The sequence below is a fragment of the Solea solea genome, chromosome 10 (assembly GCF_958295425.1).
Source record: "Solea solea chromosome 10, fSolSol10.1, whole genome shotgun sequence".
NCBI lineage: Eukaryota > Metazoa > Chordata > Actinopteri > Pleuronectiformes > Soleidae > Solea > Solea solea.
The window spans coordinates 27965608-27986161 of record NC_081143.1 but is presented as its reverse complement, the minus strand read 5'-3'; the positions used below and the strand labels follow the sequence as shown (position 1 = coordinate 27986161).

Below are 20554 nucleotides of genomic sequence, written 5' to 3'. Positions count from 1 at the left end.
AGCTCGGAATTTCTGAGGTTTTGGGGGGCGTACCTGGCACAAGTTATTTATATTTCCCGCAACTTTTACTTTTCCAATATTGATACTTTCTGTGTTCTTTGATAAAACGGATGGCAGCCATATAATAATTTGCCACAAGGCACTTGATGGATATGTGTAGTGAGTTCTTATATTTTATTGTTAACCATGAATTACATTAATGTGTACACCAATTTTTTTGGAAGATTTTAAAGATTTTATTTGGTAGTAACGAGTAACAAAGAGAGTTAGAGGAAATGTAGTGGGAGTAAAAGTATTATGGTCTGTATTTATAAAGAGCTTTTCTAGCTTTGATGAGCTGCTTTACACCACAGTTTTCACCCATTCACACGCTTCGAGACAGGAATTGAACCCACAACCTTCGGATTGAAAGACAACTCGCAAGTGACTTCAACTTCTACCAAAGTCATTTACTTTTACTCAAGTATTACTTTAAGGTACTTTATACACAGACTGCCAACTACACAGTTTCCCTCATCACCATCAAAGGACGTAAGGACGAGGGAGCCTTTTAATTTGAAAGTCATTACAGGAAGTTGCGCCGATTTTGTGTTTTCTTTTGCTTAACTTGACGCGAGATGATGCTGTGTCCTCCAGCAGCCAGCGTAGACAGTAATGTTGTCTGGATATATAAAAGCGGATAGAGATATGTTTTGCCTTTAACACGCCTTATTATTATTTTTATCTTATTTTATACGCGTATCATACAACATCTGTACGTGGCTTACATCGTAGTGTCAACACAAATGGAAACGCCTTGACGGTTTTGTTTGTCCTCTCATCGCTGCCACAGTAGAGAACTACTGTAGAAATTGCATTATTTAGATTATTTAAATAAAAAAATTATATATATATATATATATATATATATCTTCGCTGTGGCTGAGTCTCGTACTTAACTAAAAACGCATGTCGCCGTGACGAATCCCGACTGAAGTGGAGATAAACGTGGACACAGACGGACGATACACGGACAAAGTGACCGGTGAGCAACCTGTTCATCGTCGGCGGATTAACGTTACAACACACGGCTAGCTCTCCCGCTGCTAGCCTGTCACCTCCATACACACACACACACACACACACACATTCCCGTTAAGCTAAACTAGCTGCTAGCTTGTAGTACAGAGGCTCATATTGTTATATATTATAGTTATTATTGTTTATTTGTGTATTCATATTTATTAGTATTAACATTATTATTTTATTATGTCGTTTGTACATACGGCTCATATAGCGTTCGCCATTATCTCGGCAAATCTCAGCAGTTCCGAGTAAATGCGTTGTCATCTTTATCACGCACAATTTACGCTAGGCTACACCTCTACGATGATGGTGACGATACTGATAACAACAATAATAATGACAATAACAACAATACAGAAGAAGGCACATCCATATAATGTGAATGTATTATTATCATTATTATTATTGTTATTATTATTATTATTAGGGCTGGGAATCACAGGACACCAGACTAATACGATACAATACGCCATAAATGATGCCAATAATATCACGATGCCATGATTTTGTCATAATCAATGTATTGCAAGACAATCATGTGGTAGCGATACATCACTGATATCTGTCTGAACTGATGAAAAAAAAAAAATGCAGGATTTATCTATTTATTCACAAAGTCGATGTATTGAACGTGGACGGTCCATCTCTAAATGTAGCTTTTAAATCAAGTCATAAAAGAGCATGTTCTGTATGAATAATTACTAAAATAAAACGGAAGTTGCCACACTGCAAAATCATATCGCTTATCACAGGTAATATTATCGGTATTGTGGACCATGTATCACGTATCGCATTGTAAGGTCACCCTGTGAGTCCCAGCCTTACAGATGTGGACTTAAAAATAGTAGCTAAAAGAATCAGAAATCTTGTTTTAATCATGAAGAAAAGCTTCAAATCGATTATCACAATAGTTGACGATTTATTTAGTAATCGAGTAATTGTTTCAGCTCTTGTGCACTGCAATTCTATAATTTGGTGCTAAATACTTCTGGTCACTTCTGCAGACACTGGCTGTTACTGGAAATAGTTGGACTGGCTTATTGCAAACCAGGACGAGACTGTGCATATATTCCATTGTTTAGGCCTCATATAGACACGTTAAATCATGTTGTAAAAGTGGTTTCAATCTCCCTGGGCTTATGGCTGTTTAGGTCTGGTTAAAATTAAAAGTAAAACTGTCAGATATTATTTTTTTGCATCCAAGTAGAGAAGCTCAGCCTAATAACATAGAATCACTGTCCAGTGTGATGCAACACAGCTGTTTTCTCACAGTGTCAGCTCACACCCTGTGGATTGTAAGTCATGATGTCTCTTGGGCCTGTTTCTCTCTGCAGGCCTCAGACTGTGTGGTTGCTTGGCTCTACAGTACCTGGAGTCATTCCCCTGCGAAGTAATGCTCTGGGTTTATGTCTTAATTGTCATTTGTCAATTGTCAATGGTGTGTGGGGCTATATAGGGATGAAATAAAAAATTGATTCGGTCAAAACCCGCAAGTAGATCAAATAAAATCTAATTTGGTCCACATTATCGATTACATACTATAATCAAATGTTAAAAGTTTAAAGACACTACATTGAGTCAAGAATGAATAGGGGCAAGTAAAAGCAAAAATGCCCGCAACAGTGACTTGAATACTAGATTAATATGTTTTCAGTGTCTTAAATGTGAATATTTTCTGGTTTCTTTGCTCCATAGAACAAAGAAATCATTCAAACGGATTAATTTTGGTTTGTGGGCAAAAACATAATGAGAGTGTCATTATTTTGAGATTTGACTAATACTTTAAAACTTTTTCAGACATTTTATGGACCTAACATCTAATTAATGAACTAATTAATTAAGAATATTGGAGAAGATTGATTCTGAAAGTAATTGGTAGTTTCAGCCCTAAAAGTGGAGAAAGTTGCATAAAAAGATTTAATTTTTAAATCGGCAAATGAATTTGGATTCTGTAAGTCGGTACAGTGACGGTTTGATATCTGTGTTGATGGTGTCTTTCTTCTCTTTCCTGTCTACAGTGATGGATAATGCTCACACTAAGACGGTGGAGGAGGTTCTGGGCTTCTTCTATGTCAACGAGTCCACAGGCTTGAGCTGCGAGCAGCTGAAGAAGAACAGGGAGAGATGGGGACCCAATGGTAGTTTTTCCTCTTTTGGTTTTGTTGTTTGTTTGTTTGTTTGTTCACAAAGATAAATCATTCTTATTTTGGTTATTAAATGTCACATTGTGTGGATGATTACCATCAAAATACTGCCTTCATGCCGTTTTCTCTCCACTGTGAGATAAATAAAGCTATCTTATCTTATCTTATCACAAGCTACTTCCAGACATGCACTAAAGTCCAGAAGTTGTTTGTGACAATGCAAATGTTTGCTAAAGTTGCTCCTCACGTTGCACACTTCTATTTATTTTTCTAAGTGATTAACCTGTCGATTTTCTCGATTAACTGAGTACTTGTTTGGTCTAGAAAATGTGGAAAATGTTGATCTGTGTTTCCCAAACCTCAAAATAATGATGTTCTCAAATGTCTCATTTGTCCAGACACTAAAGATGTATGAGTTTTACTGATTTCTTTTATTTATTATATGGAGCAAAGAAAACAGAAAATATTCACAATTAACCCATACGTATTAAACACTGATCAAAATAGTTCATTTAATGATTGATTAACAATTGCAACCTTAGTACACATTTAATCAATAACCAGACTGTGCAGTGCCCAACTTCACCTGCCTTTTTTTCATCACTAAAGTTAAACTTGGGGCTGGGGGAATTCATACAGTGAAATATTGCGATATCTTGCGTAGCGATATTATATTGCTTTTGAGATGTATCATTTAAAAAAAAAGAAGACTGGTGTATCGAATAAACATTAAACATTTTGTGGATTAGCATAAAAATATCAGTTGACGTTTCAGTCCACTAGATAGTGTTAAGGGAAGGGATAATATATAACTGTGACTTAAATATCAGGAAAATATCGTATCATCGTTTCCCTGGCGATTCCCACTCCTGGCGTTGTTGTGTTTTCAGTCAAACTTCAACCCTATTTGCAGTCGTCTCCACTTTACTAGCACAATATTGCTGTTGCGTCCAACTGTCTTGGCATAAAAGCTTTTGAGATGCCAAGTATCGAGTTGTTGTTTTTTTAAATAACTTTTCGAGTGATGTTTCAAACATCAAATCAACATCAAATATTTTGTGGATTAGCATAAAAATATCAATGACGTTTCAGTCCACTAGATGGCGCCACATGCTCACTCTCCCTAGAGCTGTTGCATGAGTATATATGTGATTTCACAAATACTCACAATAATATCGAACCGTGACCTAAATATCGGAATAATATCGTATCACCCCTAGCATTTTTGTGTTTAAAGTCAAACTTCAACCCTATTTGCAGTTGTCTCCACTTTACTAGCACAATATTGCAATTGCGTCCAACTGTCTTGGCATAAAACGAATCACTTCCTGCTACTGAATCATATTTACCTGTTGTTTACCTGTTGCCTGTTGTGAACATGTCTCACCCACACGGTGAACGGCAAACAAATTTTCCACTGTTCGTGTCTGGGAAAACGGCTAATATATCACTTTAAATATGTAATGTATGTACATGGTATTTCATATTTATGAAATGAATAACATTTATGTCCTTTTCTCCCTCATCTCTGCTTTCTGTTTTCATATGATCCCAGAACTACCTGCAGAAGAAGGTGAGTTATCTGTGTACAGTGTGTCTCATCTGTTTTTTACTCTGTGTCTTCCCGTCTGTCTCACGGTGTCTTCATATCCCTGTGCAGGCAAATCCCTGTGGGAGCTGGTCCTGGAGCAGTTTGAGGACCTGTTGGTCCGAATCCTGCTGCTGGCTGCGTGCATTTCCTTTGTAAGGCGTCATTCATTCACACATCATCGTCATTTTCAGTTTTAACCCTCGTGATAAGCACAAGCAAAAAAAAGATTGTCAGCTCTGTCGCTCAGTTTTTTGTCTTTTGTAGATTCTGGCTTGGTTTGAAGAAGGAGAGGGAACAATCACAGCCTTTGTTGAACCGATCGTCATCCTCCTCATCCTCATCGCCAACGCTATTGTAGGAGTGTGGCAGGTAAAATGTGATATATCAGTAAAGCACTTTTAAAACAACGACAGCTGAAACAAAGGGCTATACATTAGAAATGAAATATAGAAAAATACCACCGAAAAGACCTAAAAAACAAACAACAATAAAACAATCAAATACTGTAGAGAATATAAAAACACAAATAAACAAGTCGTACAATACAAACAGGTAGAATCAACGTCACACACTGGCTCGAAAGCCGAAGAGTATTATTAAACGGTTATATTTTAACAGATGAAGTGGTGATGAGTCAGTTTCGTCTTTCACATGACAGATTCATTGTTCTGCGTCCTGGTCTGAAATCAGATTTTAACAACAACAAAACTCCATATGTCATCCCGCAGGAGCGTAACGCAGAGAACGCCATCGAGGCTCTGAAGGAGTACGAGCCAGAGATGGGCAAAGTCTACAGACAGGACAAGAAGAGCGTCCAGAGAGTGAGAGCGCGGGACATCGTCCCTGGAGACATTGTAGAAGTCGCAGGTGAGACGACAAACACGAGGACGCTGCAGAGCACTTCCTCCTGTGCTCTGCAGCGTCGCTGCTCGTAAACTCTCAACTGACAGAAGCTTCCACTGAATCACGTGACGCAAAGGCACTTCATGTGTTGAGAGAGAAGGCGGCGACAAGGAAACTCAGAGAGGGAAATAGGACGACGACGCAGCTCATGAAATAAAATGCAGAAGAATCGTCGTCATTTAGAAATGAGATCCCAGTTTTTTTTTTTAACAATTTACTTTGTTCTCCATTTGCCAAATCAAGTCAGATTTGAACAATCCTTGAGTGTGTGGCTCAGGCATTAGAAGCTTTAGTTTGGCAGCTGATTTTTCAAATCTATTTCTTGGATCCTTTGATTTGACCTGGTTGTGCGGCGTCAGTGTCAGTGTGTGCTGTGGCCTGCTCTGGTTGCAGAGGTCACAGAAACGGAGCAAACTGGAACAGATCAAAAATGGGGGCCTCGTTTTAAAATATCACCAAACACAGGGGATTAGAACTAAAAGCCACTAAGAGCCTGCCCCCCCCCAAACAAAACCCTGCTATGAAGTAAATGAAGGACCACTGGAAAAAAAGAGAGTCGTTGACGTTTTTGGCCACCAGTCAGAAAATCCTTTGAGCATGGACAGACCTTTTCTTTTTTTATTATTATTCAAGCACAATGTTGTTCCGCTGCAGTTCTTTAGACGTGACTGTGGCTTTTTCCTACATGAATTTCTGGCAAGCATCACAGTCTGAATACCTGCAGCTACTACTTAACCCTCGTAATGGAAACCCAGTGAGAGACTCGCAAAGGCCTTTGTGGAAAATATGTCATCGGAGTAGATCGTAAAGCCCCCGGTCTCAGAAGGATTTTGTGTATATATTAATTTGCTGTAAATCTGACATGTTGCTTAATGGCCCGTTGTGTATAAATCTTTGTCATTCAGTTGGACTGTGCTTGAGGTCTGTCCTGTATCTAGTAATGTCATGTAATGTGCCGATCCAGGTGCAAATCCTCACAGTTGAGTGTTAAGCAGCCATTCCCAAACTTAAAGAGAACCCCCTTTGAGACTCTGATCAACACTTCCCATATATATATATATATATATATATATATATATATATATATGTATATATATATATATATATATATATATATATATATATGTATATATATATATATATATATATATATATATATATATATATATATATATATTGATATTGTCCCAATAAAAAAACATTTGCACAAAGCAAGCCGATCCACTTTTCTATGTTGATTAGAGCATTAAAATGAGAAAAAAAAATAATGGGACAAAAATAAATCAAGGGACATTTAGAATAGATAAAAATTCCTCTTGACCCGAAAAGAAAATTCTTAAATCCTCCAGATACCCACCACAGCTATTTTTAGTGCTTCAGAGAGAGAGAGAAACCGGGTTATTTGTGTGTGAGTGTGGGAACTCGGTGACAGTAACCAGAGGTGGAACCACAGGACAAAGCCTGTGTTTCATTACAGACTCACTGTTGTAGCTTTATTGTGGGGGGTGTCTATCTAATGTCTATCTAATGATAGACAGGGGTTCCCATGGGTCCTTGAAATCCTTGAAAGTGTTTGAAAATCACCCTAAATAGACATAAGAGTGCTTGAATTTGGTGCAAGAAATATTCTCAGTAAACTTCTCGATCTCCCAGTTGTTTGGGAACCAGTGCTTTCACACACACACACACACACACACACACCTCATTATTCCAACAGTGTTCACAGAAAGCATCTGTGCAGCCTGTGGTTTCTCTGTGACTCTCTGTCTCATAAACACTGGTAAACAGTTTACACAATGTAGATGTTTCGCGAGTGGCAGTTTATCTTTGTTTTGTTTTTGTCTTCATATCCTGGTCACGTCATTTCCTCTCTGAAACTCTGGTGCTCGTTTCTCTAAACACTAATACACAGCATGCAAGTTGTATTATATCAATTATCATCCCAAATTGTTGTTCAAATGTTTCTTTAATTTATTTTTCCGATTATGGCTGTTTCATAATCTTTTCAGAGATAAACGGACGATTTCTCCCACCTCTATGTAAATATGTTCATTTAGGTTTTTCTCACTTCCACAGTGGGTGACAAGGTCCCAGCTGACATCAGGCTGACGTCCATCTGCTCCACCACTCTGAGAGTGGACCAGTCCATCCTGACGGGGGAGTCCGTGTCAGTGCTCAAACACACGGACCCGGTCCCGGACCCACGAGCCGTCAACCAGGACAAGAAGAACATGCTCTTCTCTGTGAGTCTCAACATCTGTAGTCTGTCGAGTTGCACTTGGACGTTCTGTCAACAGTCACAACTAGGGATTATTTTTAGAATTGAGTAATCTGACGATTATTTTCTCGATTGATCGAGTTTTCTTCTGTCCACAAAATGTAGGAAAATGTTTAAAAATGCAGAGATAAATTCAGAGATTAGAAAATATTCACATTCAGAGATCAGAAAATATTCACATTCAGAGATCAGAAAATATTCACATTCAGAGATTAGAAAACATTCACATTCAGAGATCTGAAAATATTCACATTCAGAGATTAGAAAATATTCTCATTCAGAGATCAGAAAATATTCACATTCAGAGATTAGAAAACATTCACATTCTGATATAAGAAAACGTTCACATTCTGAGATTATAAAATATTCACATTCAGAGATTAGTAAACGTTCACATTCTGAGATTAGAAAATATTCACATTCAGAGATTAGAAAATATTCACATTCAGAGATCAGAAAATATTCACATTCAGAGATTAGAAAATATTCACATTCAGAGATCAGAAAATATTCACATTCAGAGATTAGAAAACATTCACATTCAGAGATCAGAAAATATTCACATTCAGAGATTAGAAAATATTCACATTCAGAGATTAGAAAACATTCACATTCTGATATAAGAAAACGTTCACATTCTGAGATTATAAAATATTCACATTCAGAGATTAGTAAACGTTCACATTCTGAGATTAGAAAATATTCACATTCCGAGATTAGAAAACATTCACATCCTGAGATTAGAAAATGAAAGCAAGGTTTAAATGAAGTGTTTCCTTTCCTCCTGTACCTTTAAATCAAAAAGTGACATGTCTCAGTATCCTGACGTCACATCTGAGTGTTTACAGAGAAAGAAAGACATGATTACTTTGTGTGTGTGTGTGTGTGTGTGTGTGTATGTGTGCGTGCGTGCGTGCATGTGTGTGTGTGTGAGCATTGAAATCAGTTTACCTTTTGTCTGTTTGAAAACTGTGTCAAATGTTGCCATCATAAAACATAATAATCTCACAGCACAGCATTGACATCAGTCTCGCCATCAGTGACCTTTTTCCTTTTCCCAGGGAACCAACATCGCAGCAGGGCGAGCCATCGGGGTCGTCGTGGCAACAGGAGTGCAGACAGAGATCGGGAAAATCCGAGATGAGATGGCCTCCACTGATCCCGAGAGGACGCCACTGCAGCAGAAGCTCGACCAGTTTGGAGAGCAGCTGTCAAAGGCAAGAACTCATGTGGGGGTTTTGTATGTGTGGTGTGGAGGTGTGGAGGTGCCTGACCAATGTGTGGGGTTGCAAAGCTCTGTTGGTGTAAATGTAATAACTGTTATTTGCAAAATATGCCACATTTTTTTGAAGAATACAAATAATTAACAATTAATCACACAGTGAAGAGTTATATAAAGGACAAAGCCAAAGTTGTATAATAAGTACATAAGACATTAGTTTCAGAAAAGGCTGGATTTCTCAGAAAAGAAGACTCAGGGGCTGCTTGGTGACTCTTCTGTGTGTGACAGGGAAATTAAAAGTAAATAATAACACAAAGATTAAATGAGTTTCTAAAATTGAAGGGAATGCTTTGCTTTGCAATATTCACAGAACATAATATATTCTGAATAATGCTGAAATACTTCTTTTCCAGCAGATATTAAGAGTTTAATTTCACTGTGGGTTATCCAATACAATACCCTGGTTTTTTTTTTGGCAATGATTTATTATATTTTAAATGTCATTTATTCTTATTTGTTTGTAAACAGAGGTGGTAGTCATAAAAATATGGGTTCCGCATTATCCGCAAGATAAAAGTTGAGAACCAGTGATCTATAGAGCAAATGTCCTGCTTCTGACCTCTAACTGAACGTCGTCCTCCTGCTTTGAAACCCTGCAGGTTATCAGTTTGATCTGTGTGGCAGTGTGGGCCATCAACGTGGGTCACTTCAACGACCCGGTGCACGGAGGCAGCTGGCTGAGAGGAGCGGTTTACTACTTCAAGATTGCTGTCGCTCTGGCTGTGGCTGCCATCCCAGAGGGTAAATACAAACAAGTAACCTTACATGTGTCCATGAGCGAGGCACGTACATACCAACCACTGTGAAGAAGCTTGTTGGTCTTAAAGTGGCAGAGGAGGAGTTATGCTAACTATGGCTCTGATGCAATGTCCGAATGTTAGGAGAGAAGATGATCTTGGAAGAACTGGGTCGTTAAGAGCTTGTTGAAGACAGACAGGGACGCCCCCTGTTCTGGTAGCGCTCGGTTGGTCGTTCCACCAGCGTGGAACTCCACATGGAAAGAGTCTGGATTGTCTTGTGCGTGGTGTGTTGGCACCGGCAGACGACAATCCTTTGATGGTTGGATTCGTCGAGGGGTAACATGAGCCTTTAGGAGAGCATTTAAGTGGGTGGGAGCAGACCCATGAAGCACTTTATAGGCCAGCATCAGCTAAGGGTAACCTGTGGAGCTCTGTGAACAGGGAAAAGCTCTGATCGCCAACGTGCCTGCTGTGTTCTCCTCTCAGGTCTCCCGGCGGTCATCACCACCTGCCTGGCGCTGGGCACCAGGAGAATGGCCAGGAAGAACGCCATCGTCCGCAGCCTGCCGTCAGTGGAGACGCTGGGCTGTACGTCTGTCATCTGCTCCGACAAAACGGGAACCCTGACCACTAACCAGATGTCCGTCTGCAGGGTGAGACGACATCGCTCACTTGACGTCCGCTTTGTCTTAAAACTGTCAGCCTCATGTGCCTCCTGTGTGTTTTTGTTGCTTCAGTCAATTCACTGTAGTTTACATTCAGTGCAATAACAGTAGGGTGTGACATACAGCACATTTTTGAACTTTAAATGCTTAATCTCATTGACGTTGTCCTTAAATGTCGGCATGTGAAACTAACCTCAAGTCTTCTTCTAATGTGTGTGTGTGTGTGTGTAGATGTTTGTGGTGGACAGTGTGTCAGGAGATCGCTGCAACCTGAGCGAATTCACAGTGACTGGATCTACTTACGCCCCTGAAGGGGAAGTGTGAGTGTCCTTAACCTTTAACCATTAACCCTTTAACCTTTAAGCCTGATTTAGTTGTTTGTTTGTTTGTTTTTTGACTCCATCTTAAAACACTTTGAAATAAGTCACTTTCAGACGCTTTTGCTGCGTTCCATTTGCATCAGAGGTCAGAACGGTAAACATAATCTTGTGGATTACAAGTGGAGTGCAGTGTTTCGAAAACGTTCACATTCTGATATTAGAATACTTTCTTATTCTGAGATTAGAAAACTTTCTTATTCTGAGATTAGAAAACTTTCTCATTCTGAGGTTAGAAAATGTTCACATTCAGAGATTAGAAAATAAAAGCAAGGTTAAAACAAAGTGTTTCCTTGCCTACTGTACCTTTAAATCAAACGGTGACATGTCTCAGTATCCTGACGTCAGAATGGCAAACATCATTTCGTGGACAGGTTCCATAGTGTAGTGGTTATCACGTCTGCTTTACACGCAGAAGGTCCTGGGTTCAAACCCCAGTGGAACCAGAGAACAAGACAGAATAAATATTCTACCCTTTAGGTTCAATGACTTACTTCAGGATTCCTCTGTTTTAAAACCGGAGGACAAACACAACGTTAAACAGTGTTGACGCCAGTGTTTCTCTTAACTACATCAACGACACTCTTGCAAACCCACCACTCACTTCTCGTTCTCCGGTCACTCTGAAACATCTGTGTTTATTATTTTTTACTCCATGTTATATAACACGTAACAAATAAAGAAGTGGTTTTCTACGAGTAGAATCCTGGAGAAACAGGTTCCATGGTGTAGTGGTTATCATGTCTGCTTTACACGCAGAAGGTCCTGGGTTCAAACCCCAGTGGAATCAGATGTTGGGCAGCTCTTGGACAAGAGTCCACATCCTGACTGAGTGGTCCCTTTTGAAATAGGTGAAGTTGACATTTAGGTAAATGTCTCCCTCATTTGTTACGACGCCACCTACTGTCTCATGTCTCATGCTTGATGTACAGCGATGTCCTCCCATCTTAAGCTGTGTCGGCACATTCGGTCCTTGAATTTGAAGGAAGTGGTCCTGGAAAGGTCCTTACAAATGATTGCATAATCAGTACACAATGTCCCACACGATTAGCGCTTAGTGTGATATTGCGCGCCGCCATCTTAGGCGTCAAACAATTAGTTAAAGTGTCAAGCAATGGAGAAGAAATCAGCTTTAACCTGTGACAGTATGGATACTTTAAAATGACTAAAAAGCCATCATTTATAACCCTCAAATTAACATCTGGCTTTTTTTTGTTTTGTTTTTTTTTAAATCAACATGCATGCGTCCCTCTTCTCCAGTTGTCTGTGTTCATTAATTATTCGTCCTCTACATGTGTCTCTGTCTCTGTCGTGTCTCCAGCTACAAGGACGGCTCCGGGGTGAAGTGCAGTCGGTACGAAGGCCTGGTGGAGTTGGCCTCCATCTGTGCGCTGTGCAACGACTCGTCACTGGACTTCAACGAAGTACGGAGTGATCAAACCGACGAGGCAGACCATTACAGCTGATCACAGTGAACTGACTGACTGAGTGTGTGTGTGTGTGTGTGTGTATTACAGGCAAAGGGAGTGTATGAGAAGGTTGGGGAGGCAACAGAGACTGCCCTCTGCTGTCTGGTGGAGAAAATGAACGTGTTCGACACAGACCTGAGACGACTGAGCCCTGTTGAGAGAGCTACGGCCTGCTGCTCTGTAAGTGTGTGTTTGTGTCACACATTGAATCCTACAAAATAAAAGGAAACACACACTGTAGCTGTGCTTTAATGGGTTGTTTTCAGGTGATTAAGCAGCTGATGAGGAAGGAGATCACGCTGGAGTTCTCCAGAGACAGGAAGTCCATGTCCGTCTTCTGCTCGTCCAATAAACTCACTAGGTCCACTTCTGGAAACAAGATGTTTGTTAAGGTCAGTTACACACACACACACACACACCCCGCCCCTCGTCATGTGACCCCTCCCCCCTGCTTATGCCATGCCGTCTAACCGCCCCCGTCCTCTCGTCTCTGTGCAGGGAGCTCCAGAGAGCGTGCTGGAGCGCTGCACTCACATCCGGGTCAGCGGCTCTGCCCGCGTGCCTTTGAGACCCGCGGTTCGAGAGCAGCTCCTGACCACTGTGAGGGAGTGGGGGTCAGGCCGGGACACGCTGCGTTGCCTCGCCATGGCAACCAGGGACACGCCGCCGGACATCCATTCTCTCAACCTAGAGAACACGGCCGGCTTTGCTGAATATGAGGTGAGGATGATGAGGACGTTGGTGGTGATGATGATGTTGTTGTGATTGTGATGAAGATGATGGCTGATGTATCAGATCAGTGTGGATAAATGTTTCAGTGGAACTTCACCCCTGCTGGAGAAAGTACTGAAGCTTAACTGCGCCTCCGTCTCTTTGCTCTTCCCAGTCGGACTTGACCTTTGTGGGCTGTGTGGGCATGTTGGACCCCCCCAGGAAAGAGGTGCTTGGCGCAGTCCGAATGTGTCGGCAGGCTGGCATACGAGTCATCATGATCACAGGTGCAGTTGACACTGACCGGTGCAACACTTTAACAACAAATGAATTCATTTACAGGAGAAGAAATGCAGAAACTTCAGAAGCTTGTGAGCCACAAAGGAAAAGAGCTGGTATTTTGTGGGCCACACAGACGATTTGTCTAAAAATAAAGGTGTAGGTAAAATTTCAATAAAACATCAGACAGCAGCCAGTCCACTTTACAGGTGGGACAGAGTTGGACATTCAAGAGACGCAAAAGTTCAATCCCACGCCAACAGACAACACGAGCACGAGGCCATCGGCTATTTTCACGTCACTTGACTGTGTTGAGATTATGCTTGATGCCAAGATTTGACTTGCAGTGCTTTAGAAATGCAGCCATCACACAATAAACACACGATTCTCTAAGTCAACTTTGTGACGCGTGCGTAACGCACAGACATGAGAGAGCAGCTGAGACTCGGTGAGTTTTATCAGAAAATCAGCTTCTTTTACAGAGTTCGCAGCCGTAGGAACATTCAAAAATAGGCCTGCAGTACATACATATCTGTCACTACATGTTTATGAATGTTCGACAATGCCCTGTGCTCGGAAAACCAAACACAAACATTTGCCAGAGTGTAAATGGGTAATTTTGTCACCTAAAAACTGCACATGATGGATTTTACTATATTTAATGAGTTTTCTATTGAAACTGACTGATGTCCTCACCTTTTATTCAAGTGTGGCATGAAGGGGCCTTTCTGTCTGGAGTTGGCATATTACATATTCTCCCCATTTACTTGTGCGTTTTTTCACCGCTGTATTTTAATGTTGGTGATGGCGTTACTTTTTAAAAGCTGGAGAATCAACTGGTCTAGACTTCGCCTCTGGCTTGACCTCGCGCTGAATTTCTCTCGGCAGGTGACAACAAAGGGACGGCCCTGTCCATCTGTCGGAGGGTGGGGATCATCACAGAGCAGGAGGAGGAGCAGGAGGGCGGCGGGGTCAACGGAGGCCTGACGGGCCGGGAGTTTGACGAGCTGCCCCCTCACCTGCAGCGGCAGGCCTGCCGCACGGTACGCTGCTTCGCGCGCGTGGAGCCGGCGCACAAGAGTCGTATAGTGGAATATCTGCAGAGCCTGAGTGACATCACTGCCATGGTGAGTGCACCGACTCCGTCTGAAAGAAACAGGTTCACTTTCCCACAAATTCAGACAAACACAAAGATTTGAGGAGATCAGCAGAGCTGCAGTTACATGTGCAGTGCATTGTGACAAATGTTTACATCCTGCTGCAAGTATTTTGTTTGCTTTGTACTATAATACACCGAATAGAATAATGTTATTGTTGTTCAAAAGAAAATACAACCAGACTGTGAACATTTCAAATGTTTTTCTTCTCCTTAATGTGCAAAAAAAAGGCAAAAAGTAAAAACGTGACCTAAAACCACACCACAAACTGAACCGTGGACTTGTTGAACCGTTGCACCCCTTTGCTGAAGTAACTCCTATCGTACATCCTCCGATGTCCAGACAGGTGACGGCGTGAACGACGCACCGGCGCTGAAAAAGGCCGAGATCGGCATCGCCATGGGCAGCGGCACGGCCGTGGCCAAGTCGGCCTCCGAGATGATCCTCGCCGACGACAACTTCTCCACCATCGTGGCGGCCGTGGAGGAAGGCCGAGCCATTTACAACAACATGAAACAGTTCATCAGATACTTGATATCCTCCAACATAGGAGAGGTGGTCTGGTGAGTCCAGACGGAAAAACAGCCCGGACCTAAACCGTTTTCAACGAGTCACTGATCTTCTTTTCTCCTCTCAGTATTTTCCTGACCGCCGCCCTCGGCATGCCTGAAGCGCTGATACCAGTCCAGCTGTTATGGGTCAACCTGGTTACTGACGGTTTCCCAGCAACAGCCCTGGGCTTCAACCCTCCCGACCTGGATATCATGTCTCGTCCTCCTCGCTCCCCCAAAGAGCCGCTCATCTCCAGCTGGTTGTTCTGTCGCTACCTCATCATCGGATGTGAGTCACCAGCAAGTTACTGCCGTGGATCTGATACAAACACAAAGTCTACTGTGTGTTCTCCAAACAATGTTGTTGTAGTTTTAGAACATGTTCAGTGACTCACCGTCCTCCTCCGCAGGTTACGTGGGAGCAGCCACAGTTGGAGCTGCTGCCTGGTGGTTCATGGCGGCTCATGATGGACCTAAACTTTCCTTCTATCAGCTGGTAAACACATCACTGCACCGCTCCTCAGTACATGCTGACTGCATCACGTTTACATATAAAGCTGTATATTTAGTATAGATTGGAGAGAACACTGGTGTTCAGTGGTTTTTGTTGTATTATTTGTTTGTAAAACGGCAAAGTGGCAAAATATAGGTCTCAATTACTGCACACTGGTCGTAAATGTGCGTCAGGAGCATCTAATTAAAGTGATTATCTGTTGATCCATCCTGAACGTTTGTAGCAGTTAACAGAACGTATAATAGTGGATTGTTGAGTTTCATAGCCATTGATCAGGTGTTTTGGTCTGTGATTTAATATAATAAGGCAGGTTTATTTGTATTCATACACAGGCCAACTCAAAGTGATTACATTAAGTAAATTAAATGATTTGCCAATAAAAGTGCATTTAAAAGACAAGAATGAATTGATAACTAAGATGATTATTTGAGAATCTAACAAAAAGCTTCTTCTTTTGGTGAATGTTGAGAGAAAACAAGCCATTATTGTTCACTCCCTTGTTTCCCTCCACAGTCCCACTACCTACAGTGCAGTGAAGGCCACATGGAGTTTGCAGGAGTGCAGTGTTCGGTCTTTGAGTCTCCGTTTCCCATGACGATGGCTCTGTCTGTCTTGGTCACCATAGAGATGTGCAACGCCTTGAACAGGTCAGAACAACACAGAGCCCACTGCTTATCCGACACTGCGGTCTTCTTGTATCTGAACCTGGAGCAGCAATGACTTGGTGCAGATTTCTTTAGCTGCCGAGAGCTTTGGGCTGAGCAGGGGTGGAGAACTCTGAGCTGTGGAGGGCAGCGTGACCGTGTCCTCTCAGCGTCCAGCCTGCCACTAATTATTAAAAGACTTCAGACTGTGTCGTAGATGTAGATGAAGAAGAAACCTTTTCCGTTTGGCCTCACGTTTGTTTCCCAGCACTTTTACTTTATTTTCTTCTTCTTCTAAATCATTTTCATCAGGCTGTACAAAGACGGGTTTGTCCAAAAAGTCCTACTCAACCTCAGCTCAAAGTTCTTTATCACATTTCCTCTGCTGGTATAAAACGTCGACACACGGCATGTAGGATAAATGTCACAGTCAGTTGTTTATTTGGAGACAGCGTAGAGAAAGTGAATGAATACATTTTCTCTTTGTGCTCCAGTCTTTCAGAAAATCAGTCCCTGCTGAAAATGCCTCCCTGGTCAAACCCATGGCTGGTTGGCGCCATCTGTCTGTCCATGGCCTTACACTTCCTCATTCTTTATGTTGACCCACTGCCGGTAAGGATTTTAATGAAAAGGACCATTTGTAGCATGAATGGGGAGAAACACAGCAGCAACAGTTTACTCTTTTTTTATTGTCTTTAAACTTAAGGATTCAAAGACAAAGAAACACAGTACTGTATGCACACAGACTTCATCTTATTATAAAACAAATGAAGTGATTAACTTCAAGTTTTGTCCAGAATTGTACAAAAATCACAAAAAAAGGGGAACATTTAATTTACCCAGTGTGCTCTAGATTATCGGTCATTTACATCCTCGATATTGTTAATTTAATTTTGTTAATTTACACATGGTTAAAACACAAATGAGGATACTATTGCAAAACTATGTGTATACATATGTAGAGTATATACATATGTATATATACATATATATATATATATATACACATGAAACAAACTTGACCAAACGAGGCAGCTCCTGTGTCTCAGCTAAAAACAGTGGTTTTCTCTATGGACTTTGGTGCGGGGAGAGTTGGAGGATTAAGAGCGTCCGTTCACCGTTCATCCGTCTGTCCATATCCTCAGATGATATTCCAGATCCGCCCTCTGTCGTGGCCTCAGTGGGTGGTGGTGTTGAAGATGTCACTTCCTGTCATCTTCATGGACGAGGCCTTGAAGTTCCTGGCCCGCAACTACATCGAGCCGGGAAACCAGGTCGGTGCTCGACAATGCTGCTGTACTTTATGTTGCACGCTTATTTTCCAGTAACACTTCCCACAACTCTCTGACTCAAACAGATATTGGAGGAGGAGGATGAGGAGGAGGAGCAGAGAACAAGGGCTAGTGGGGGACTTGTTAGCGGCGTGATGAGGAAGCTACGCCAGTGCCTGAAGGGCGTGTCCTGGTCATTTGTGCTGATCTCCGCACCGCTAGTCTCCTGGATCTTCAGCCTGGACTCTGACATCACTAACATCTTCTGGGAGTGATGGAAGACAGAGGGGTACAGGGGGACTGTGAGAGGGCAGGTTGAAAGTTTGTGGAAGACGTTTTCAGGAAGCGAGAGGCAAGGTGGAAGTTTGATAAACACTCAAGATTTGAGAAGGTAAGAAGAGAGTTTTCTAGAAAAGTAGACAATCGGGAAAGTGTCACGAAAAGGTGCTTTATGTAGCTAATTATCAAAAAGTTTATTCCACATGTCGACTCCCCATGTTTTTTGCCGCGGGCATGCTAACGTTGGCTGACGCTTGCGTCCACCACCTCTTTTTCATATTAGCATAGCATGCTAACCTACTAATTTTTATTACATTTTCAAGATTCTGTGCTTGCATGATGGACATTAGAAAGTTAGTATGCTAGCGTTAATCAGCTTGTTGTTTCCGCCTTAACCTTTCTGTTGGCATGTGTACTTTACTCATTACTGTAACTTCTGGACCGTCTGTGGTAGCGAGAAAATTAAAAAAAAAACTACAGGAAAGCAGAGAAATCGAACTTTGTGCCCAATGTGGTAGAACCTCGAGACTTCTGCTCAACAACCGTCCAATTACAGACAAGATTCACCAGACAAGAGTCTGTGACATCAGCTTCTCAGTAAACGGTTGAATAACTGTCAGATATGGAAAAGTGAATGTTATCTTGGAAAAAAAAGGAAGCAGAAGAACTCACTCTTTAACATTTTTCTCGACAATTCTACAGCCGTAAAATCAGGATAAATCCAGGCAGTCTGATGATTTGTCAAACAGTTTGTCAAATCCTGTCTAGGGCTAAAACTCATGATTATTTTTGATTATTTTCTCAATGTTTTCTTTTGTCCATAAAATGTAGGAAAATGTACCAAACCTGAAATCACATTCAGAGATTAGAAAACATTCACATTCAGAGATTAGAAAACGTTCACACATTCAGAGATTAGAAAACGTTCACACATTCAGAGATTAGAAAACGTTCACATTCATACGTCAGTGTTTACCAAACCTGGAAATCATGATGTTCTCGAATGTCTTTTCAGTTTTTTTGTCAAATGGAGCAAAGAAACCAGAAAATATTAATATTTAAGAAGCTGAAAAATCACAAATCTTGTATGAATTGTAAAAAACAACAACAACTCTAAAACTGATTCATTGATGATCAAAATAGTTGATTTAGTCATTGATTAACAATCGAATAATCATTGCAGCACTAATCCTGTCATTTTGAACCTTAATTAAAAAAGGTAGATATGCACGTAAAGAGGACGTACTTTGATCGGAACCAGACCATGAACCACACAGTGTGTTGATGAGTTTCTGATAATAAAATGCTACATAAAGCAGCTTTTTAATGTAAGTGGATTGGATAATAGAAAGCACAGGCTCGTGCTTAGTCATCATGTCGTTCTCAAAGACGCTTAAAAGGTCCAGTAGTGTGACAGAATTAGTGCCATCTAATGGTGAGACTGCAGATAGTCACACCCCCACCCCTTTTTTTAAGTGCGTCAGGAAACTGGAAACTACGGTGGCCTTTGTATACCAGAAAGGATGTCGTTCCTCTTTCCCGTAGTAAAAAAAAAAAAAGGCAATATGCAAGCTCTTGCTGGCACAAGATGGCGTCCTCCTCCCCTCAAAGCAAGGCCCACGTCTGAAATATACATATACATATATATATATGTGTATGTATATATATATATATATATATATATACACACACACACACACACACATATATACGGCTTTTTCGAAGTCAAATAATTGAAATAATTATACAAATAAATTAGACCTTTAACAGTCGTCTTTAACAGTCGAGTCGGATCATTTACATTTTTACGGTTGACTTTGTTCCTTTGGATCAATATCTGCTACTTTTTCTTCATTTTCAAAACGGACGGCTCTGATGAAGTTGTTGAATTTACGCTGCGTGCGAGGACAACAAACGTATTTAATGTTAGGACCTTGACTTTGTATTGTTGTATTGTATCAACTTATTGTTTGTTCATCACCCTCCCCTCCTTTTTTTTCCCATAAAACTTACTTTATTGTATAAAATTTTAACTATTCTCTTAATTTAAATTCCAGTTTAGCTTTGGCAATTTAATAACTTTATTTCATAAAATTTAGACCCTATTCTTTCAACATGGCACAGTTTATTACACTCGTTTTATTTCCTCGATAACATTTGTTGTCATTTCTTACAGTTCTTTTCTATATTTTTATTAATACTGTTCTTCTTTAGCAGCCTCTAATGTTCTTATTTTTTTCTTTTCTTTTGTACCAAAACATAGATGCAGTTAATATTTATTTTTAATTTCATTTGTCCTGCATACTGTGACAAATCCCCAGTGTACCAAGTTTGATCACACTTTTGCTATTCACAACTATATTATTATTATTTATTAATTATTATTACTGTTATCAGCTGAGACCCCCACGTGTTTCTAGGTGTGAGGTGAGTAGAAGTGAGGGTTTTTTGGGAGCGACGTAAATGTTGTTGTTGACCGCCTTGCCTGTTGAAATAAAGGTTGAAGTGAATTGAAGAAGAACTCCTCCATGTCAAGAGAGATTTCTTTACTTGCAGCAGTCTTAGGGAGATCTTCATAGTACGGTGGACACAGAAGAGTGATTTATTTGCAACCTATACCGGCAGCATAACAAT

At 40.9% G+C, this 20554-nt stretch overlaps 1 protein-coding gene and 2 non-coding genes across 4 annotated transcripts; all 3 read left to right on the top strand.

Moving 5' to 3' along the window:
• The first annotated feature begins 597 nt into the window (after nt 1-597).
• Nucleotides 598-20441, top strand: si:dkey-28b4.8 (sarcoplasmic/endoplasmic reticulum calcium ATPase 2). Of its 2 annotated transcripts, XM_058640741.1 has the most exons (25): nt 598-1024; nt 2400-2455; nt 3084-3203; nt 4765-4782; nt 4870-4952; nt 5065-5169; nt 5529-5667; nt 7780-7946; nt 9043-9198; nt 9863-10004; nt 10490-10656; nt 10900-10988; nt 12367-12469; nt 12563-12694; nt 12781-12906; nt 13013-13234; nt 13401-13512; nt 14393-14631; nt 15004-15224; nt 15299-15501; nt 15623-15708; nt 16240-16373; nt 16865-16982; nt 17516-17644; nt 17728-20441. In XM_058640741.1, coding segments are annotated over exons 2-25 (3201 nt in total). In that variant the 5' UTR covers nt 598-1024; nt 2400-2454; the 3' UTR covers nt 17917-20441. The 2 variants fall into 2 exon arrangements, with proteins under 2 accessions (XP_058496724.1, XP_058496725.1); XM_058640742.1 differs by lacking the exon at nt 2400-2455.
• On the top strand, nt 11419-11491 carry trnav-uac (transfer RNA valine (anticodon UAC)). Its single transcript has one exon. It is a non-coding gene; the product is annotated as a tRNA-Val (tRNA).
• trnav-uac (transfer RNA valine (anticodon UAC)) lies at nt 11763-11835 on the top strand. Its single transcript has one exon. It is a non-coding gene; the product is annotated as a tRNA-Val (tRNA).
• Nucleotides 20442-20554: the final 113 nt, after the last annotated feature.